The sequence below is a fragment of the Thrips palmi genome, unplaced genomic scaffold (assembly GCF_012932325.1).
Source record: "Thrips palmi isolate BJ-2018 unplaced genomic scaffold, TpBJ-2018v1 HiC_scaffold_15, whole genome shotgun sequence".
Taxonomy (NCBI): Eukaryota; Metazoa; Arthropoda; class Insecta; order Thysanoptera; family Thripidae; genus Thrips; species Thrips palmi.
This window is the reverse complement of record NW_023144624.1, coordinates 14,027,041-14,050,285: the sequence shown is the minus strand read 5'-3', so window position 1 is coordinate 14,050,285 and position 23,245 is coordinate 14,027,041. Positions and strand designations below refer to the sequence as shown.

The window sequence follows — 23,245 nt, the reverse complement described above, 5'->3', positions numbered from 1 at the left end:
GGTTTAACAAAACCAAGAACATAGATTGGTCTGATTTTTTGGTAACACTCTTTACCAGCTTTAGTTCTAGACTGTACTAAGACTCGGATGCCGAGCTAGATCCCCGCCTTCTAAAGAACAGAAGAAAGAAACACGCACATCAAAAGACTACTCGATGCTCTAAGTTATGAGAATTTTGTTTCGATACCTCATGTCCCTCGTTTCCCCCCGGCCTAGCACCCAGCTCCAAAATAAGAGAATGGAGAGAAGGGGGGGGGGCTGCTCATATAAGGAGCAATTAAATTAGCAGGTTCTCATACAAAGTAGTCTGTGGCTCTGAGGCGCTCCAAGTCCTCAGTCGCGGTGCTTGGACGCTGAAGGCGCAGACACTAGGATGGCCCTGGTCGTGGTCGCCCTCCTGGTGGCGGTGCTGGTGCTGGCCGTGCAGCGGCTGCTGCGCGCCTACACGCGCTTCCGCAAGATGGAGTTGGCCATCCCCGGGCCGCCGTCACTGCCCGTCCTGGGCAACGCCCTGGACTTCCTCAACGTGACCGAGGAGAACGTGTGGCCCATCCTGAGGAGGCTGTGGGGCCACCGCTACGAGCTGTCGCGCTTCTCGATGCTCGGCCGCCTCGTCGTCATCGTCAGCGACGCGGACCACATCGAGAAGTTGATGAAGCGGCGTGACTTGCAGGACAAGTCGCGCTTTTCTTACGAGTTTATCGAGTACTTCTCGCGCCGCGGCCTGGTCACCCTGAACGGCGCGGAGTGGCGCAGCCACCGCCGTGCCCTGCAGCCCGCCTTCCACCAGGACGTCCTCGACAGGTGGGTGCACGCAGGCAGCGGGTGGAAACTCCCTTAGCGCGGCTGGGACCATGTCTCGGGCGGCTCGCCACGGCCCGGTCGGCCGCCCGGCGCCCGAGAATAGGCTGCACCGGCCTCTATTATTGCTTAGAAATCAATTAAAAATTCGACTTTTGGAAAAAGTGGCCATGCTAAGCCACAATTTATTAACCAAGGAATCGTTTTCATTCATTGGATTTGACCAACAGACATGTTATAACAATGAATTTCTCTCCGAAACTTTTCGGCGGCGACGCGCTATCCTGCGAGCTACGGCCATCCTTCGCATAGCAAACTTAATCCGTTTCGTTCTCAGCAATCGTTCATCGCATTGCAAATCCGAGGACAGATTCGGAATCTGCGTGAAATTTCCTGTGGCGTAGGACGTATCGTTATATTTAAAACTCTCGAGATAAAGTGTAGTTATAATGAGAAAACCACGTTAAATTTGCCGGTTTTTCAAGGTCATTTTAGGTTATTTTCCCTCTTATGAGGGCACCCCGAGGTGCAGGAGCGCCTGCACGCCGAGGTCGTGGAGCAGCTGGGCGGCAAGGAGGACCTCACCTCGGCCGACATCAACAAGTGAGTCATTTAGCTGGGGTTGTCATTTGGGGAGCATGATGGGGCTAGGGTAAAAATCCAATCACTGTGAAAAAATTCTGTAGGGTCAGTTGGAGTAATTATGGGACACAGGGTAAAAATGGGACAGCTAATTCTTAGTCATGATTTTACATTTTTGAACGCATGACATAACAAATATGTGAGGTTTTTATCGTCAAAATAACTTCTGCTACGGCACAAGTTCTAAAATCTCGATTCTTGACTAAGAATCAGCTGTCCCATTTCTACCCCGTGTCCCATAATTACCCCAACTGACCCTTCTTTTGTATGGAAAATGTTCAGATGAAAATAGATCGGAAGTGCGGAAAAAAGTACGGAACGTCCGAACTGGTTCCATTAGAACTCATGTAATCGGGTACGGAAAAATAGTACAGAAGTTCCGTAGTACGAAACGTACGGGACCGTCGCGACGTCCGGGCAAATTTTGACGAGACATCCGTACTTTTTCTTTACTTTTTTTTCTCTCAGTGCTTGTTTGAACGTGTACCGTGTGGTGTGTGCTATGCGGCACTCGTGAGACTTTATGAGTTTACGAAAACTAGACTGGAAACGGCCAATCTCCGTTGCTACGTAGACTTCCTGGTCGCGCAGCTCGTATTGAAGTCGGATGATCTATGGCGCGTTTTGTCGGGCAGGACCCACCAGCAAAAACAATTAACACCCGGCGAAGCCGGTCCCCCTTTCCCACACAGCCCAAATGGAGGAGCGCGTTGAGCTCATTTGCATGTAAGACGTGCAAAGCCATCCCATGACCCTGGATTCCCACCTCATTTTACGTTTGGGAAGCCCGCCCACGCGACAATGTTAAGATAGTGAGGTGCTCAGAAGCTTCCCCGGGGCCTTCAAGGCACTCGTAATTTGCCTCCCATCCGCGATCCAACAGGTGGTGCTCTATTTTGGCCGTGCGATCCAGAAGACACGCGGTCTTTCGGACAAAATGAACCTCTAGCTTTAATGTATCACGAAATCTACCTTATTTTCGGGTTTACCGGTGGAATATTTTTTCTCATCACATCTGCAATTTAACTGCTGTTTCCCTGCGTATTACGCTTGTAAAGTACGGATTAACATCACTTTTACTTATGTTCAATTCTACACTCCCAATTTCCTACTGAGAAATGCCGTGCAGTCATAATACTAAGCTATATCAGCACTTAACGATACAAATCTATCATAATACAGATAAATTTGTTCGTAACCTGGTATGGTATGGTATGGTAGTATGTCCATAAATTACTGAAAACTCTTCACCACAGATTACCACCTTCTCCGCGCAGTCATAATACCAAGCTTTTTGTTCGTATTACGAAGAAAATGCTCAGTGGGATTGGGACTGTATGTTTCACGCCAATAAGCGCGGTGCCCTGTTTTTTCCAGGCTCAAGTACACCGAGCAGGTGCTCAACACTGAAAAAAAAGTGAAGTTAAATTTACCACACTGATCCTAGTTAAACAAGCATTAGTTGATATGACTAGAATTCTAGTCATTTTCACTAGATTTTTAGTTACATCTACCAGTATGGGTGTGGTAACATTTACCAGCCATCTAGTTAAAAATTCTGGTAGATTTTACTAAACTGTTTTGTAATTGTCACCACACTTAAAATCCACTTAAATTCGATAATTTTGTAACGTACTGCATTCACACAGTCCCCAGCAACCTTCAAAGTTCCGCTTTGAGCCGAAAATCCCTCCTTGATCATAGCATGAGATGAGCGGCCGGACGACGCACAGAGTCCTCAGGTGACGGAGCCGTGGACTCACATGTGGCGTGATAGCGCAGTGGTAACGAGCTTGGCTCGTGTGAAGAAGGTTCGGAGTTCGACTCCGGGCAGCGCTGAGGCGAAAAGCGATCGCGATTCAAAGTTGAGTGATGCTTGCTTGAACATCACCTTCATTTTCACGTTTTCTTTCTCTTTTTCTTCTTTATTTAGGCTATACTTTAACTAAAAAATTTAGTTCATTTTACCACACGAGGGTGCTGGCGGCATTGTGAGGGTAACCAGAATTCTGGTAATTTTTACCAGATGGACGCTAACTAGGCAGTGTGGTATTTGTTACTAGAATTCTAGTTGGTTCCTATTTTACTACACATTCTGGTAAATGGCACTAAAATTCTAGTTGGCCTAACTAAACTTTTTTTTCAGTGAAGGAGACCATGCGCCTGCTGCCGCCCGTGCCTTGGACGGCGCGCATCGTCAAGGAGGCTACCGACTTCGCCGGGCACAAACTCCCCGCCGACACAACCATCATGCTCAACATAATCGGCTGCCCCCGCGACCCCAAGCACTGGCCCGACCCCACGCGCTTCGACCCGGACCGCTTCTCGGCCGAGCAGTGCGCCAAGAGGCACCCGTACGCGTTCCTGCCCTTCAGCGCCGGCATGCGGAACTGCATCGGCGGCCGCTACGCCATGATGGTCATGAAGACGACGCTGGCCGCCCTGGTGTCTCGCTACCGCGTGGACCCCGCACTGAAAAAAAAGTTTAGTTAGGCCAACTAGAATTTTAGTGCCATTTACCAGAATGTGTAGTAAAATAGGAACCAACTAGAATTCTAGTAACAAATACCACACTGCCTAGTTAGCGTCCATCTGGTAAAAATTACCAGAATTCTGGTTACCCTCACAATGCCGCCAGCACCCTCGTGTGGTAAAATGAACTAAATTTTTTAGTTAAAGTATAGCCTAAATAAAGAAGAAAAAGAGAAAGAAAACGTGATAATGAAGGTGATGTTCAAGCAAGCATCACTCAACTTTGAATCGCGATCGCTTTTCGCCTCAGCGCTGCCCGGAGTCGAACTCCGAACCTTCTTCATACGAGCCAAGCTCGTTACCACTGCGCTATCACGCCACATGTGAGTCCACGGCTCCGTCACCTGAGGACTCTGTGCGTCGTCCGGCCGCTCATCTCATGCTATGATCAAGGAGGGATTTTCGGCTCAAAGCGGAACTTTGAAGGTTGCTGGGGACTGTGTGAATGCAGTACGTTACAAAATTATCGAATTTAAGTGGATTTTAAGTGGGGGTGACAATTACAAAACAGTTTAGAAAAAATCTACCAGAATTTTTAACTAGAGGGCTGGTAAATGTTACCACACCCATACTGGTAGATGTAACTAAAAATCTAGTGAAAATGACTAGAATTCTAGTCATATCAACTAATGCTTGTTTAACTAGGATCAGTGTGGTAAATTTAACTTCACTTTTTTTTCAGTGCGTCGCGGACGGCCACACGGAGCCCGTCGACTTCCCCTACACGTTCGACGTGTCCTCCAGGATGCTGGGCGGCGTGCGCGTCGCCTTCACGCCGCGCGCGAGCCGCGCTGCCTAGTCGCACGGCACGTCGCGGGGTGGTTCCTGCTGTATGTCTAGGGGGTAACTTACCCTTAAAAATTATTGTGCAATTAATGTGCACACATTTTATATACATGATAACTTTAGTGTGTTAAAGTCTTTTTACTCATGGAAAATGACATTAATTATGTGCTGTCCTTTTCTGGACTTGCTTTCACGGTATCAAGCGCCGTTCTGTGGCAACTTTTTCCTCACTTGCGATGCAAATAATTCCTTTGCTGTTGTATGGAGTGGTGTTTTCCGGGCCATGCCGTATGTCCTATGAACGGGATCGGGGGGACCAGGGCCTTTTAAAAATTTTTTTCCGGGCCATACGGCCGCATCCGTGGGCCAAAACGGCTAAGAAGGGACGAATGACCTGAGGAAGTCCCTCTCGATCACGGAGAAGAACAGATAAGGAGATTTGGCACTAGACACAGACGAGAAAAAGAGACGCCAAGAATGACGGAATCCTTAAGTTCCAAAAGTGGCTCTAATAAACTGTACACCCGAGGGGGGACCCACTGCCCCAAAAAGTGTACAACTGAGTTTAGAATGTGTAGAATGTGTTGAATGTGTGAGAATGTAAAGATTGTAGTGGAATGTACTGATTGTAAAAGATTGTCTAGAATGTGTGTGAGTGTTTAAGATTGTAGTGAGAATGTGAGAGAATGTGTCAGGAATGTTAGAGATTGTATGAGAATGTGTGAGAATGTAAAAAAAAAAAGTGAGAATGTGTGAGAATGTGTGAGAATGTGTGAAGATTGTAAGCTGAATGGGCGTGCGGCCGACGTCTCCACATAGCGCCGTGAAGGTAGGCAACCCATTTCACGCCTGAGGTTGTCAACCGTTCATCATAGTGGTGTTTCTTTGCTTCTATTAATCTTGCTTTGTCGCATGAGGTTGCCAGATTTTGGACAACTTCTTTCATTCCTAAGTCGTGCTCATCCAGGGTGTTTGGAAGGGGTGTGAAATAATATTATGATCGATGATGATTTGGGTTTGTGGTAGCACCTTATTGGTCATTTGACAAAGTGGCGTAAGTCCACCTGAAGTCAGATTCTTTCTTTGTAAAAATGTTTCGGGCAGCTACTTATCAGAAACGCGTTCAGAATCATTGCAGAGTTTGTTCTAAATGTACATCTAGTCACTGTGCTTGCTATGGGTAGGGTCCCAATGATAAGTCATCAAATTTACCTCATGACAAATGCCTTTTAGACAATTACAGTGAAACTAAATTTTCTTTCAAAGGCATTTTTTTAAAAGGTAAATTTGATGGCTTATCATTGGGACCCTACCTATAGCAAGCACAGTGACTAGATGTACATTTAGAACAAACTCTGCAATTATTCAGAACGCGTTTCTGATAAGTAGCTGCCCAAAACATTTTTACAAAGAAAGAATCTGACTTCAGGTGGACTTACGCCACTTTGTCAAATGACCTTCAAAAGTAGATGTCTTAAGCCCGAAAATTAAACGAAACAAATTTAAATTAGAAAACCGTGTATTGTTTGTAGTGGCCAAAATTCTTCAAAGACCCAGAGTCAATTCAAAATAAATAGCTCCTATGATAGAAAGACACAGCTAATGGATACTTCTTTTCCCTATTAAAAGCTTCTCACAGTTATTCCTAAATGTGTTGGTTAGAGCACAAAGAGATAAAAATATGAGGGCAAGAAAAAGAATATTGCATATTTACTTTCATCTTAAAGTATATTTTTCATTTGGTAATCACTTGTATTTAACAAAGCTTTCAGAATAATCATTTAATCAACGACTATTATGACACAACATATAAGAAAATTCAGTCATTAAAATATAAAATAAATAAGAGGCACTGGAAACAATAAGAAAATTTGAGACATGAACAAAAATAAAAAATTAAGCTCTCCTTAAGAGCAGAACACACAATAACATGACCATTGACGTCTGCTTACACTAGAGAATGTTAATTGGACTTTTACCCGTATTTGCAGTAACAGCTTACCATGTACATCTTTTGGAATGGAAATAATATGTTAAATTATAAAATAATCAGTCATTAAGAATCGACACTAAAGGCTATGCAGTCTTTGTGAAACAACACATAAGAATATTCAGTCATTAAACATTAGAAGTAAACCTAATCCAAATAAAAAAAAAAGTTGAGACACGAACACAAAATAACAAATTTTGAAGCTCTACTAAAAGAGCAGAACACACAAAAACAAGACAATGCTTACACTATTATATGTTAATTGGGCATTTGCCAGTATTTGCAGTAACAGCTTACCATGTACATTGGAATGGCACAGTACAATTATTTTAAGCTATATTATAGAATAATCAGTCATTAAGAATCAACACTAAAAGCTATGCAGTCTTTGTGAAACAACGCTTAAGAATATTCAGTCATTAAACATGAGAAGTAAACCTAATCTAAACAAAAAGGGAAAATTTTGGGACATGCTCAAAAGTATTTACAGTTCAGCTAAAATCACAGTTGTTTACTCAAACAAAATAATTCAAACACACCAAAACATAAATTAATGTTTCAGTTTCTTCTTACATTTCTGTATGTCATTCATTGAGCATTGCATATACAGTTTACCGTTTTCATCTTTGGGACGGGGCACAGTGCAAATGTAATTTGATAAATTAAAATAACCATGAACGTCCATGTTCACTGGCTTCAAGCACTTGGCATTGGTTACTGCAAACCATGAGCACAAACAGCCAATCCCTCTTGCATTCTGAGCAGGTGGGGAGGTTGGTGCACTTAGACAAGAATATTGCTGGTTTGACATGGTTGCCCCACTCATATAGCTAAATGATAAAATTTGTCCAATGAAAACTGTTTTTTCATCTTTAAATTTGCACACCAATCTCCTACTGCTACTGTCTCTTCTCTAGCTGGTGTACTTGCCCTGGAAGAAGGCAGAGAAAAAAGATGCTGCACCTCACTTGTTCGAACTCTTTGAAGCCTGTCCGAGCTTATCCGAGTATCTCCAGATGCCAAGAGCCACACAAAAGTCGATTTCCTGATAATGTTCACTTTATCAGCAGCAACCACTTTGAGAAATGGGCTTTCTGGTGTCACCGTAGCATCAGCAAAAGTCTTCACACCCAGGGGACGACTCGACAAACACATATATCTTCTATGACATCTTCTGCTTTTTCTCTCCTAGAGTTGATGAACTCTGCAATTTCCTCCTGGTTCTCGACGAGTTGTTCAGGTCTCTTGGACTAAACTAGAATCTATTTCATAATCATCTTCATCAATGTCTTCTTCGGAATTCAAATTAGGAATGGAAAGCAGAGGTGGATTTGTTGCATTCTGTCTAACACAAATTTTGAACTTGCGAGTCAATTCCAGTGCACTGATATAAGCTCTTCTTACTGCAGCTTCTATCTCATAATCTTCAGGCATAAAAAAAGAGCAAGTCTGCTCTTCAATTGCTTTAGCTGCTTTTTTTGCTCGGGGAAAGATAATAGAATTTTGAAGGCTGCAGTACGATTCAGACAACATGTCAATTCTGCGTACTCTATTTTGAAGCTCCAGTTGACTGAAGGTGGTTTGAGTCAACTCTGTTGGTGTCATGGCACGAGCTTCTTTGAAGAATCCTTCACATGTTTGACTGCTGTACTTCCACGTCAAGAAAAGCTCATGACATTCACAATCTCTTAGTTTTTGAACTATTTGAATCAGACCATGGGCATTCACTTCAATGCAGGAGTAGGTATTAGATGTTATGAAATTGTTCTTCAGGTTGTAGCCATCAGTGGTTTGAATCCAATTTCTCCAATCACGCAGAAAAAAAACCCATTTCCAAATGAGTTCAATCCATTCCAAGGGAGAAAGTGTTGGATCCAGAAACGAGTTCATTATTTCTCGCATCATTGTCAAATAACAAACAGTAGCATCACTGCTGGTGACTACACTTGGTAAGAGAGACGTCACTTTACTGTCACACAATTTCTGTGCCGCCTTAAAATTCATCTTGTCCTTTGCTTTTAAGGAGGAAATTGTAAACTCATGTAAATCTTTCGAACACTGATTAATCAATTCCACAATGTGACCACTAGAAGCAACAAAATTCTTACCAAATGGAAAAATTCCAGATGCTTTGAGCAACCTTGTTTTCAACTTAACAATGAGATGAATCATGTCTTGAATGCAAACAAACTTGGAGCTGAGTGAAGCACTGTACCAAGGCCATTGGGTAGAATTTGAAGATAAGCTTTTCAGTACCATTGCTTTCAAGACTTTTGGATCACCATCAGCAGAAAAGCCTAAAATCTCTATATCATGTTTCTTGGCTTCTTCATGCAGCCATTCAAATCTTCGAGCCACATGGTCTGAGTGAAATTTATTGTCGGTGCCAAAAAGAGCAAGGCAGAATCCTGGAGATTTGGGCACAAGGGGCTGGGCCATGAAAACATAAGAATTAGAACTAACCTTGAATCTTTCAAAATATTGGCGTATGGTTGATGCTGAAGTAGCTGGAAATGCCAAAATTTGGGGGAATACCCCAATCTAGCAGTGGGGGAACGAGGCCAACAATTTGATTCGTTTTTAAAACGTACTGGACTTTTTCCCTTTACAACAGTCCCATCTTCACTCACCCAAATTTTTTAAAAGGGGAGCCTCTGCTCAGTAAAAATGACTTAAGAGGCTCAAATCTAAATTCCCCTTCACTAACTTTTTCTTTTGAATGCAAGTCTCTTCTAACTGTTGAAACTGAGGGCAGAGGTAGATTGGCAGCGAAGATTTCATATAGCTTGAGTCCCCCAAGAATGTAAATCAATTGGCTGAATTCCTTTATCACAGCACTGTAGGTCCTGCCTTGAGGTTTCTTGTTGGCATTTTCTTGAGCAGCTGAAGGAGTTCTTGAAGCAAAGTGCTGAGAGCAGAAGTTTCTGTACTACTTTTGAAAACTGGTTTCATTGCTGTGACAAATTGCTTTCGAAGCCATTCATTTTCTTTCATTAATATTTCCATTTTGTTTAGAATAGGAAAATACTCATCAATTCTTGAACAACCCTCTGCAGCTTGTTCTAAATTTTTTTGCATTTCTATTCCTTCTACTATACTGCGACCAGTCTTTCTTCTTCTTCACAGGTGGTCTTTGGAGGAGGTGGTCACTGCTGGTTCTCCCCCATTTCCTGAAAATTTGAATTTTCTTGAGTTATGTTATTGCAACTATCAGAACAGGGAAAAGTCAAATGAATTTACCCCAGTGCTTCCAGATGCATTCTTTGACTTCTTAGGTGGGCTGCCTTCACCTCCAGATGACTTATTTCCAGTCTCCGAATCGCCTTCACCTCCAGATGACTTATTTCCAGTCTCCAAATCATCAATCACAATGGTTTCATCTGACTTGCGTTTCTTCGGTGAAAAGAAGTCAGAAACACTTTTTCCTTTCTCTAGAGCAGCCCTCACAAAGTGAATTGCAGTAACATGGCGATAAAAATTGCCAGTATTCCAACACTTTGTTGTGGGATGTTTATTGAGCGCAACTAGAGTCGTACAGTCAGTGGCTGGGCACTTCACTTTAGCCATTAATTTTTTATACTCATTGTAGTAAACTTTAATTTCTATTTCGGTCTCTTCTCCCTCTTCTGTTTCATTTAAAATATGTGGTGCCTTTGCCTGCACCCATTTTAGAGTATTTTCTTTTAGCTGCTTAGTTTCTTTTGAAATAATTTTATTTATCTCATCCTCAGTGAGCGATGAGTGAGTTGAAGACTGATGGTCTGTCATCGATCCTGACTTTCTTCGGGGCACAGGCTCTGGTTTGTTCAACTTAGCAGCGGCTTGAATGCATGCTTCTATAGTGTGCTTGAAACCACCAAGAATGGTATACTCCTCTGGAATAGGAGAATAAACACCATAATGTGCCTTCATTTCCTCTTTCACATCTTTCCCCTCTTCAGCAGCTCTGGCTTTAATAATTCGGTGCATACAGTTCTTCATGAACTCTTCTATTTTTTGAAGTCCTCTTCTCCAAAGCGTGCAAGTGCATGAACATTGTCATACCCCATAGTTTCAAATACTTCCTGCATGCAGGGATTAAGCTGAATAGAGTACGGTGGTTTCTGCAGCATTTCCCACAGATCTTTGCCTTGAAACTGGAAAGAAAGAAAATGTGTAAGTCAAAGTAGTTGTTAGCAGCTAAATGTGCTACTATCAAACTCATCTCTCATCATTTTTCACTTTGACTTTCAAGAACTTTTGGATGGGCGTTTATGAAAATACTCATCTAAATCTAGTGATCTCATGCAGCACAGCAAGATTTGAAGAAGCAAAGACGCTATACTGTTGAAGTTATAGGCACATAGCAATATTTCTTTGCTTCTGAAAATCTTGGGTGTGCTGCATGGGCTTAGCAGATTGAAGACAGCTATTTTATTCCTTGATAACGCTCATACAAAAGTACTAAAAAATCAAAGTGTAGAAGCTCGAAGGCAGGTTCCTGATCTTACCGTTTTTTCTGGCGGTGTTTCAACTGGCAATGTTTTTTTCTGCAGTCCCATCCCCCCTCTGCTGCATTGTCGTCAGACTTAGAGGCACCATTCATTGTAACTTCAGTGGGTTGATGAAATTTGCACTGTGAAAAAAATATTGACACTCAGAAAACTGATTGTGGAGAAAGGACTGGTTTGACAAACTCCATGTCAGAGAGACTTTCATTGCAGCCTGGCCCAGACCGGGGTGTCAACAAAGCCAGACAATATTAACAAGCACTAATTTCACCAATAATAAATTAAGAAGCACCAGCAAAATTCAATTCAAAGGGTGAATAGTTAATGAATCTCAAAGGCATTGAATGAACTAATGAAACATTGGCTCAAAGTGGTCAAACAAATGCACTAGAGGTTATGGTTGACCACGTTAAAGAGGACACAGAAGCCCAACGCATAAAGATTCAGTCACAAACACGCAGAGCGGCTAGTGTTCAAGTGACGCACAGTTTATATGCATTATCTCAAACTGCCAGTTCCAAACGGTTTTTTGGGGTAGTTTTAAACGACACTCGTCGTGCTCTGGCTTACGTTATGAAAGGATTCAAATTTGAATGAAAAAAAAACTGAACTTAAGCAAAGGGCAATGGAGGATAAAGCTGTAAGCATGTAAATTAACACTTTCAAGTGACCAAAACCCTTTTCTATGACCAGCTAACTATATCCTGATCCTTTCCTCGACCTGCCTCGCGACCCTGGGCTGGGACTATACTGGCTGACTCGACTTTGACCCGCGTTTCGCGCGCTTTCAGGGACGATCCCGAAGCGAGCACGGGCCAGCGGCTCCGTTCGGCTATGGGACGAACACGAACTACCGCACTGGAGGGAGGGAAGTACTGCTAGAGCTGAAAGGAACGTAAATCTAAATCGAAGTTTTTAGACTAAAATAAAATTTTTAGAGGACTGTCCTTTAGAATGTGTAAGGAATGTGCAGAGAATGTGTAAAGAATGTGCCCGAAAGTGACAGAATGTATGAGAATGTCAGAGAATGTACAGCGTTGTGTGAGAATGTAGGGAATGTTTGCGAATGTGAAAGAATGTGGTGGATTTTGGCTGATTGTTTTTGATTCATGGGAAGTGAGGAAAGTGTTTTTGAAAGTGAGTGGGTTTTTCGGGAGGGGTTGGGGTTCAGGGTTTACAAAGAAAGTGCCCAGTGGGTCCCCCCCGGGGCCCCCCCTGTTCCCCCTTTCTCTGTTTCGTTTCACGCGTGGTGCCTGGAAGATAGGCAACCCACAACACCTATGGCCTATAAACTTTTTAGGAAAACACCACTGGTTGTATGTGCCCTTGTACGAAAATGACGCAAGACAGGTAAAAAGGTTTACAACATAATTTAATGTTCTTTTTGATAACTGTAACAATTTAAATTACATCTACAACGAAGCTTCAATAAATAATTTGGATGACAGAAAAGTATTTACAATAAATAGAATGAGCTTTGTACAAAATGAAGTTAGGTCCGCTCCCGCGACCCCTCTCAAAGAGTCCCTCGTATTCCAGGAGCGTGACATCACGCTAAAACGAATGCGACAAAACGTCACGTTTTCTGGGGCAGCTGACTAGAGGTAACTGTATATCAGCCACAGTTAGCTCATTCGCAATTCCGACGAATGTGATACAATGCTTACAAGAGTTTGACATATTTCCACATTCCTCTCAACTTGATGTCACGCTCCTGTAATCACTGCAAATGCAACGGCGATACTTTAGTGGCGATACAATTGAGTATCGCCAATAAACGGTCTTACGGAAAAGTATTGCCTTCAGAACGGCGATACAAAAAAGTATCGCCAAAATTTGGCAATACTTTTGGATATTGCCAAAACCACGGCATTAAACCAAGGTCTTTTCGCCTTGATTCGTTTGACGTTTATTGCCAAATCGTGGCAATACTCCCAAGTATCGCCAAATTTCGGCGATACTCTTGTGTATCGCCGTTTTGAAGGCAATACTTTTCCGTTGGGCCGTTTTTTGGCGATACTCAATTGTATCGCCAAAAAAGGTACTACAAGTATTGCCTTTGGATTTACAGTGATAGGAGGAAACAACTCTTCGTATTTCTGCACATTACCATCGCTAACGCACACTAAATGTTTTTGTACAAATTTTGTACGAGACATCACAGTTTTTTGTGAACGCGAACTTTTCGTACAAATTTGTACAAAATTTTGTACAATTTTGTACAAAAATGGCGAAAATGTGCTGTTTTTCGTACGAAAATTGTACAAAAATTTCGTGCGCACTAAGAACTGTGATGTCTCGTGTACAAAACCTATAGTGTGTGGTTTTTAGGGGTTGCTGGACGTTTGGCTAGACACGCCGAATCTCCTCATCCTCTTTAGTATGTGCCGCCGAGACGCCACTGTCCGTGCACAGGTATGTACAATTTTCTACGAGACATCACAGCTTTTTGTGCACACGAACTTTTTGTACAATTTTCGTACGAAAATCTGCAGAAATTCCCTGTTTTAGTGCAAAATTTCGTACAAATTTTTACGAAAAGTTCGTGTGCCCAAAAAACTGTGATGTCTCGTACAAAATTTGTACAAAAACGTTTAGCGTGTGCGAGCGAAAAATAAGGAACCACGCTGAAAATGCAAAGCTACGAGAAAGGCGGCAATCGGTGCAATGCGTTTGAGACCATTTTCATCTCATGAAGGGCGCGACAGCAGCAACTAGGCAGCGCGGCTCGCGCGCGGCGTGAAGACGACGCGCACGCCGCCCAGCATCCTGGAGGACACGTCGAACGTGTAGGGGAAGTCGACGGGCTCCGTGTGGCCGTCCGCGACGGGGTCCACGCGGTAGCGAGACACCAGGGCGGCCAGCGTCGTCTTCATGACCATCATGGCGTAGCGGCCGCCGATGCAGTTCCGCATGCCGGCGCTGAAGGGCAGGAACGCGTACGGGTGCCTCTTGGCGCACTGCTCGGCCGAGAAGCGGTCCGGGTCGAAGCGCGTGGGGTCCGGCCAGTGCTTGGGGTCGCGGTGGCAGCCCAAGATGTTGAGCACCACGGTCGTGTCGGCGGGGAGCGTGTGTCCGGCGAACTCGGTCTCTTCCTTGATGATGCGGCCCGTGAACGGCACGGACGGCAGCAGGCGCAGGGTCTCCTTGATCACCTGCTCGGTGTACTTGAGCCTGGGAAAACGGGCCTCGATTAGTAACGTTGCCTTATTTTGAACCAGAGCTCTCACTCTACAAACTCCAGCGTGTGCACATGTGTTTGAAGCTTGCGTGTACACGCTGACAGGTGGCGCATGCAAGGCAACTGAACGCCAGGTGGTACGCAGCGTATAATTGGATGTAGTGTATATTTTATACACTCAGCGTGTATATAAGACCCATTTTTGGCCCGTCCCGTTTATTTTTTGTAAAAAAATGACGGAGGGACGGGCATAATATGATGCATGCTGTGCGTCCGTTCGTCCGAGGACTTCCCGTGGTCCGATCTTGACCAAATTTGGAATGCAACCTCCTTGGGTGACCCTAAGAACCGCCCGGTGGCAGCAAATCCGATCCGAGCCCCGGGGGCGCTGCTGCAGGTGCATCATGGTCTACAGGGGGTCGAGGGGGATTTCGGCAACGGATACAGCTAGCAGGGCATGTAGGGGTATTTTTGGATTCAGGGCGACGAGACAAAACCAACAGAAGTTTGGACCCGGGTTCAAATCCCAGTGGGGTATATTTTGAACATTCTTTTTACTCGATTTTGTGCATTGTTTCTGATGTTTTTGGGGGTGCTGATGACGAAAATAACATCAATTTGGACCCCAGACTGAGGATCAAACCCCGTTAGGGTTAAACATTGGCGAAATTCACACATTTCTAAATGTACGGGACGGGCCAAAGTTGCCGATGTCTATCGCTACTTTTCCTGTTATTATCATTTAAACGCTGCGTGTCTAAAATGACTCGGATACCGAAATGGCTCTGAAACACCCGAACCACGGACACCGGGTCTTCGGGTAGAAGAACCGGGTACACCCTGGTATGCGGGTAGAATCAGGTTCACGCGGGCCTTGTTAGGCCGAGCGAGCATGCGTTCCAATATCCACGAATTTTCTGCACAACAACGCACACTGTCGTGCTTTGTTAAGCACGAATTCGTGCGTAGCAAAGCGCGTGCTCAATTTAGTACGAAGCTTAAAAGTGTGTGGTGTGTGGCTAAATGACTCACTTGTTGATGTCAGCCGAGGTGAGGTCCTCCTTGCCGCCCAGCTGCTCCACAACTTCGGCGTGCAGGCGCTCCTGCACCTCGGGCCGCACGGACAGCACCTTGATAGTCCAGCCCAGCGCCGCCACGGTGGTCTCCACGGCCGCGCCCAAGAAGATTTTCACCTCGTCCATGATCTCGCCGTCACTCATTTCGAACAGCTTGCCATCGGACGTCTTGCTCTGCGGAGAGAAAACAGACTGAAAATCAGCTGCTGCTGGACCGAGTTTTATGAACGACGGGGTGCACCCTCAGATTCTTACGATGAAAGGGCCATCGTAACATACGTTGAAATAAGAACATACGTACTACAATAAAATTCGTGCGCACTGTTAAACTAGGGGTACGCGCCGTTTAGTGTGGGCGCGTAGTGTGGCTGAGCGATGCGAATTTGTGCACTTCGGACTTTGCTTAAGTAGTCGAAATGTGCAGCTTGTGGGCTCATATTGAGTGAAATGTAGGTCTGGGGTATGAATGGAAGTGATTTTTGTTATCAGCACACAAAAAACTGTTGGGATCAACATCAAACTCAATTCCAAAATTTTGGTCCAAAATTGGTCAAAATTCGGTAATGCGCGAGTCTGGGAAAAAATTGGAAGTCATTTATGAGTTCAGCGCACCAAAAACTGCAGGAAACAATATAAAACTCGATTTGAAAATTTTGGTCCAAAATGACCTAATTTGGGATGAAAATATAAGTCTGGAGTGGAAATGGAGGTGATTTTCGTTATCAGCACTCAAAAAACTGTTAGGATCAACATCAAACTCAATTCAAAAATTTTGGTCCAAATTTGGTCAAAATTTGGTAAAGCGTGAGTCTGGGAAAAATTTGGAAGTTATTTTTGAGTTTAGCTCATCAAATACTGCTGGAAACAATATAAATCTCAACTTGAAAATTTTGGTCCGAAATTACCTAATTTGAGATGAAAATATAAGTCTGGAGTAGAAATGCAAGTGATTTTCTTAATCAGCACTCCAAAAACTCCAAGAATCAATATGAGATTCGATTGAAAATTATTGGTACCAAATTGATCAATTATGGGTAAAGAATGGGTCTGGGTTGGTCTTCATGGATCACCCTTTGTCGTCACCAATACCCTGATGCAGTGTTCTCAAACGGGCGGTCCGGCTCGGCCCATCCCGTCCTGGCGCTGCTTGGCCAGAGCGCCCAGCCCGGCCCGCCACTCTGAGCATGGGCCGGGTGGCGGCCCGGACCGTCCAGAGGAGCGGGCCGTCGCACAACCCGCCCCGATCGGCACCACGCTTGGCTTCGGCTGCGTAGCCGAGTTCGCAACGCGCTGGCTCGCTGCGAGCGGTGGTCGGTTCGATGCCAGGCAAGGCAGCGCGCCGCTCGGCAGCCATCCTTGTCTAACCCACTGGCCGCCTTGAGTGCGAGAGAGATGCAAGATGTGCTCGCTCGTCGAGCGGCGATCACACCTCCGCCGCCGGTCCACCGGCCGCCGGCGGCCGGTGACAGAGGCAGCCGAGCCGAAGGCAGCCGAACCCAGCTCGTTGCCTCGGACGTGTCCCGCAAAATTCGGAAGGGAGACCGACGGCCCATCATCGTCCACTGCCTAGGCGGTGGGCCGAGCCGGACCGCCCGTTTGAGAACACTGCCCTGATGCCACACCAATGCGATTCTTTCAGTCGAGTAACATTCCATTGCCAGCATAGAGCCGCTAAATTGGCTACTTGTCTGCTTGAGTCACTATTAAATATATCTTTTTCTTCAAACTCATGAATTCACAAATTTATTAGTTATATTTGAGAAGCCTTTTGTAATTATTTTATTTTAAACCAGTGAATTAAACAATATAGACTGGAATATGCAATCATAGTTTATATTAAGTGACTTAGTTTAGGGCAGGCTGATCTGAAGCAGTCGACGGAGACCAAGTTTTGTCAAATTCAGTGACTCGTCTCATGAAGTACATTGCAGAGGCCACTTGTTGCTCAATACGCCAACATAATTTACCTTTTTCATGCCTCGTCATATTTTATCTTTCGAGTAAAAGAATACAGTAGTATTAACATTGGGCTCACATTCAGAGAGCCAGCTTTTAAACCATTACCAATACTTTGTTCCAGTTGTCGTACACAAACTTTGGTGAAGTGAAAGGAATCGTGTCATTAAATCCAATTACCAAGTCACCCACCGCTCAAAATCTGAATCGTCTCATTGAAAATAACATCAATTCAAAACCTGTTAGCACTAAATATATGGATTATTCATTGCACTAAATACATCTCTATATGGATTCTTTAATCAATAGATGTTAGTACTAGAATATTGATGTTAGCTTGCAGCATTGCAATAGAATGTCATTTCCCGAGACAAACCAAGACAATTAACATGTCTTCTAATTTCAACAGAAGTTATTCATGCATTTACCTGATTTGATTTACTATTAATTTTAAAAATAAGGATAGTATCAGAGGGAATAAAATCAGTAAATGCACACAAAGGCAAAGAAAATTCTGTTTACAATCCACAACTACACTCACAGTGCACTGACCTGAAGGAAGATTCTCCTGTGACGGGGGAGGGGGGAGAGGGGAACGAAACACGCAAACCATTCTCACTTTCAGTTTTCGTATTTTCCTCTGTTGACATTCCGGAAGGGTTTCAATCATTCTAGAATATTAAAAAAGTAACTCAGAACCTATTTCAGAGCCCCTTTGCTCTTCAGTTTGTTTATTTGCAAAAGTGCCGTCCCGTCTTGCAGACGGCTTGCAAGCGCGGCAGGCGGTATGAGAAATTGGTCAGCCACACACTGCTACCAACCTAACCACGCTAATTACCTAGTTCAAAACGATGTTTTGAATATTTCAAACGATGATAATTGTTAATCTGAGATAAACTCCCCCTGTAGGATGTTTAGGAGACATCAGGTGTGAAATTTGGATACTATTCGTTCAGTAGTTGCTGAGAAACGTGAGTGATTACATACAGACAGACGGACAGACAGACGCACGACCAGTCACTTTTTGGAGCGCCCAAACACGGCAAGGGCTTCGCTATCGCTCAGCCAAAAAATCCAGCTTAATTTTAAGAAACTTTTTTATGAAGCAGTTTACAAAGACTTTCTGCTAGGAAAAGTAATGAACTTTTTCTTCTTAAAAGTAAGAACCAAATTTGAAAAGTAATAATCTGTTTCTTAAAAGTTGTTTTTGCATTTGAGAAGAATTTAATGTAGAGTAGGGAAAAATTGAACGCCTGATGTACGTTGTGAGCTACTCATTGTGTGTACTACGTATGTGTATTACGCATATTACGTATGTGCAAATCTATGCGTACCTTACGATGAAAAACCATCGTTATACGTATAAAAACGATCATAAGATGTTGAGTGTGTGCGCTCAGAACTCGGGAATGTGCACTTGCGATAGCTACCGCAGCGCGGCGGCAGGGACCAGCAGCGGCCACCCCGCCACGCCGGCATCCCCGAGGGGTGAATCACTCTGCGTTCTGGTGTACACATGAGTACATGAGTACGCGTGAGTACACCTTGCTTTACTCACAAACTTTACATTTGCAAACAATCTAAGGCTTAATTTAGCGTTATAAACGACACTCGACGCCAAATCGGTCGAAAAACTAGTTACTTTCGCCCTTCTTAACCTTGTGAGTACACTGAGTACGGGCGAATTTGTAAACATGAGTACACTAGTGATTCACACCTCGGGCATCCCCCTTGTCGCGGCAAGGACCCCCGCCCCTCTCTCCTACTCGTTTATTTATCCATATGTCCGGTGGCACTCTGTTCAAGCGTGGATTTGGAAGGGGTCAATTCCCCCCTCCCCCGAAAAAATATATTTCCAAGATGGCTATCTAAAAGCCAGGAAAAGTGCGTCACTTTGCGCTCAAAAAAGTCTACGAAGCTTTTGCCTTGTGATCACGAAGAAATTAGATTCATTGTTGAATTGATTCGTTCAACGAAGAATTGATTCGTATAATGAAGAAATGCTTCGAACCTCGAAGGACTTTGCTTCACAATACGAAGTGATTCTTCGTTGATCTTACAATGAGTTCGTTTCTTTTCTCGTTACAAAGCGGCGCTTTGTAGACTATTTTTAAGTGACCCTGTAAGGAGACCGCTCCAGGCCAGCATCAGTGCGTAGCGTACCTTGGGGTCGACCAGGATGTCGATGAGGGTGCGGCGCTGCTTGATGAAGTCCTCGTCGTCGTCCGCGCCGTCCACCCTGCGCTGGACGTGCTCTGCGCGCCGCTGCGCGATGACGCGGCCGGAGAAGGCGTCGACCTTGGTCATAAGTTTGCGCACCACGCGGCCGGGCTGAGTCATGCCGAACACCGTGTCGGGCCACAGCAAGGGCTGGAAGGTGCGCGAGTTGACGGAGCGGCCGAACTCGTGTAGGAAGTAGTTGATCATGGGGATGGCCTCCTCGGTCTTCTCGTCCAATTCGTTCACCAGCGTGGTGCGCACGAAGGCTCGCGACGTGAGGTTGTGGAGGTTGTCGATGACGTTCTGCTCCTGGTTGGGTGCCAGCCGCCCCACGAAGGCGGCCGCCTCCTGGGTGAAGACCTCCATGTACCTGCAGGAACGACCACGGCACTGGGACTAAGTTACTCGTCTTCCGTTACTCAGAAGCACCCTGCTGATCAAGTCCATTCTTTTTCTCTCGTCATCTGCCTCCAAAAACATACCTGCTTGCCCTCCTGGCGGAGCCCGTCGCCGAGATCCTCTTAACACACTAAATTCTACGTATACGTACGTACAGGGGGGGGGGGTGTCCTACCAAATAGGGGTATTCGATGGGGTATGAACTCGCGTAATAGTCGGGTCACTCTGTAATAGCACGCGTAATAATGCGCGTAATTGTCGGGCAGCTAAAATTTCAAATTTCACCAAGTTTTGGGTTTTTTTTTGAGGTGTTTTTAGCTAAACCCTGATTACTTTGAGGCGTAAAAGAGCGTAATACTATAATGGCAAGTTCGCTGGTTTGGGAGTGCATACCCCCTCGGGCCCATTTTTGAAACCGGAGCAAACGGGAGTGGTCGCAAGTCGGTCAGTGCTGCTGCAGGGCCTTGGCCTGCATCATACACACTAAATTCTTGTGGACTTTCTTGTGCATAATTATGCAAGCATGTACGTGACGTAGAGTGTTATTATGCATCATTTTGTACATTTTATGCAGGAAAATGTACACAATGATGCGTAATACTAAACACACCTTACGCAAGTGCATGCATAATTGATGCAGAGAGCGCGAAAGAAAGGAATAATTGGACTTTTCGCTACGCAACACCACCCAGCGCGACATGAGCGTCAACACACCTTAAAAAACAGATGCGTACCACTGCTGACGGCGCAAAAGGAAGGGACATGGGGGCTTCCTGCGTGCCAATAATTTTTTGGTGTCTTGGAGACACGCAGCGTGTAAATAACATGTGAATTGATTATAACACGCTGCGTTGAAACAACACCGGCTTTCATTATTGACACGCAGAAATTTTTTAAGAAAAAGGCGAAGTCTCGAACCCGGGCCAAAAACTTCCCGTGCAAGCACGGACCCACTCACCCACCAAGCCGCCATGCCGGACTCAGTCGCCGGTCGGAAGACTTTTTACAATCCTGCGTGCCAATAATTTTTTGGTGCCTTGAAGACACGCAGCGTTTAAATAAAAGCCAAAATATTATTTGCACGCAGGAACATTTTGTCCTACATGGGCACCGTAGGTAGACGTCTGAGGGCGTGAAAATAATTTTTTTTTCTGTTATGTGCACGCTGCGTGTACATAAAGTCAAATTTTATTATTTAAACGCTGCGCATAATATTAGTTTTTCCTTTTACACTCTCAAATTTAGCGGGAAATGGAAACAACTCAACCAAAGTCAACATGACTCCGTTTGAACATTGTAATTGATATAAGATCACTCAATTGAGTTATCTTCTAGTTAACTTGTGTTTTTATGTATCGATTGTAAAAAAAGTCAATTTAGCCCCCTTTCATTTTAAGAACTTACACGGAAAAAAGAGCTAAGTCCAAAAAATACGTCAAAGGTACCAACACACTCTGCTGACTATAGTTCCACTTGACTTGTATCCAAATTCCACTTCGTTTAGAAAATATAAGATGACTCTGCCGGGGGGGGGGATCTTTAAGGCAAGGTTTTTCGATCTGGCCGGTAATTAATTGCATCGCCAAAAAATAAACTCAACATCGCCTTTGGATTTGCAGTGCACTCACCTGTCGAGGACGTCCTGGTGGAAGGCGGGCTGCAGGGCACGGCGGTGACTGCGCCACTCCGCACCGTTCAGGGTGACCAAGCCGCGGCGCGAGAAGTACTCGAGGAACTCGTAGAAGACGCGCGATTTGTCCTGCAAGTCGCGCCGCTTCATCAACTTCTCGATGTGGTCCGCGTCGCTCACGATGACGACGAGGCGGCCGAGCATCGAGAAGCGCGACAGCTCGTAGCGGTGGCCCCACAGCCTCCTCAGGATGGGCCACACGTTCTCCTCGGTCACGTTAAGGAAGTCCAGGGCGTTGCCCAGGACGGGCAGCGACGGCGGCCCGGGGATGGCCAACTCCATCTTGCGGAAGCGCGTGTACGCGCGCAGCAGCCGCTGCACGGCCAGCACCAGCACCGCCACCAGGAGGGCGACCACGACCAGGGCCATCCTAGTGTCTGCGCCTTCGGTGTCCAAGCACCGCGCGCCGCGTCTACGAGATTCGAGTGAGCAGCACAGCCGCCTACGAGCTACAGACTGCGTCCTATGGGTACCAGCTGATTTTATTGGATTGGACGGGCAGGCCTTACCTTTGGAGTTGGGTGCTGGGCCAATTTAAAAAAAGGGGCCCGCGATGTCGTTCTAACCCGCCGGAACGTCACGCGTGACGCAGCCTGCGGAGAGGGCGGGGTAGTGCGGATTCGGAGTCCTTTTTATTTTTTGCCGAGCCTGAGCTTTGCGAGTTGAAACCTACAACCTGTGTACATACACGCGTTCAAAAAATAAATAATTGGGCCATCATTCCATTCCTGGTGACACAGACACATCCATATGTGGTCGGTGATGCATAGAAGTTTAAGTGGGTGAACACAATACTGTGTCGGACGAAAATTTCTTAAAATAACTCTGTTAAAAATCGGATTTCAAACAAGTTTGGGTTTTATTGTACATCCTCGGGTACATCTCTATCTCTCACGGTCATGGCCTACACGTAAACCGTGTCAAAAAGTGGGCTTGCGGAGGTTCACAAAGATCACTTATCCTCCTTAAAAAGAAAAAGAACTTTGTATGGTTGACATTGACATTTTCATCTAGGAAAATAGACAACCCAACCAGGCGATATCTGCCATCGACAATTTCCCTTTTACCGCTTAATAACTCTGCAAACTCAACAGTGTACTGAGTACACTCTCTTTAACGTGTACTCACGAGTACACTCTTTCTTCAGCGCGAGCTCACGAGCACTCCCACGAGCGTGTACTCAACTGCATATATTTCTAGGATCTGACCACACCCGCGTTTAGAGTGAACTCATCTGTGTACTCAGTGTACTCTCTGCGTCAGCCAGCGTCCGGCGATCAGTTGTGGTCTAGCCCGTAGTGGTAATGGATAAAGTGTCACCTTAGTAAGGACGGCCATGTCTCGTTTTGCAGTGCAGGCGGGCATGTGTCGGGCCCGAAATGGCATACGATCATGTGTGGTCTAGCCCCTAATGGTAATGGTAGTGCCGCGTAGGCAGCCCAACCCTCGGGCCCGCGCGGCGTGTGGAGGCTGGCCAGGCGC

General features: G+C 45.1%; 3 protein-coding genes across 3 annotated transcripts; 2 read left to right on the top strand and 1 right to left on the bottom strand.

The window, feature by feature from the left end:
- Positions 1-373: 373 nt before the first annotated feature.
- Positions 374-841, top strand: LOC117641629 (probable cytochrome P450 4aa1). The gene has a single exon (XM_034379115.1). It carries the CDS (start codon positions 374-376, stop codon positions 839-841), a length of 468 nt encoding a protein of 155 aa, XP_034235006.1.
- A 486-nt stretch (positions 842-1,327) lies between these two features.
- On the top strand, positions 1,328-3,936 carry LOC117641628 (probable cytochrome P450 4ac1). The gene is made up of 3 exons (XM_034379114.1): positions 1,328-1,404; positions 2,821-2,845; positions 3,592-3,936. Exon 3 carries the CDS (start codon positions 3,601-3,603, stop codon positions 3,934-3,936), a length of 336 nt encoding a protein of 111 aa, XP_034235005.1. The 5' UTR covers positions 1,328-1,404; positions 2,821-2,845; positions 3,592-3,600.
- Positions 3,937-13,486: 9,550 nt separating this feature from the next.
- On the bottom strand, positions 13,487-22,842 carry LOC117641118 (cytochrome P450 4c21-like). The gene is made up of 4 exons (XM_034378231.1): positions 21,702-22,842; positions 19,618-20,044; positions 15,455-15,672; positions 13,487-14,415 (listed from the first exon to the last, which is right to left on the bottom strand). Exons 1-4 carry the CDS (start codon positions 22,130-22,132, stop codon positions 13,956-13,958), a joined length of 1,536 nt encoding a protein of 511 aa, XP_034234122.1. The 5' UTR covers positions 22,133-22,842; the 3' UTR covers positions 13,487-13,955.
- Positions 22,843-23,245: the final 403 nt, after the last annotated feature.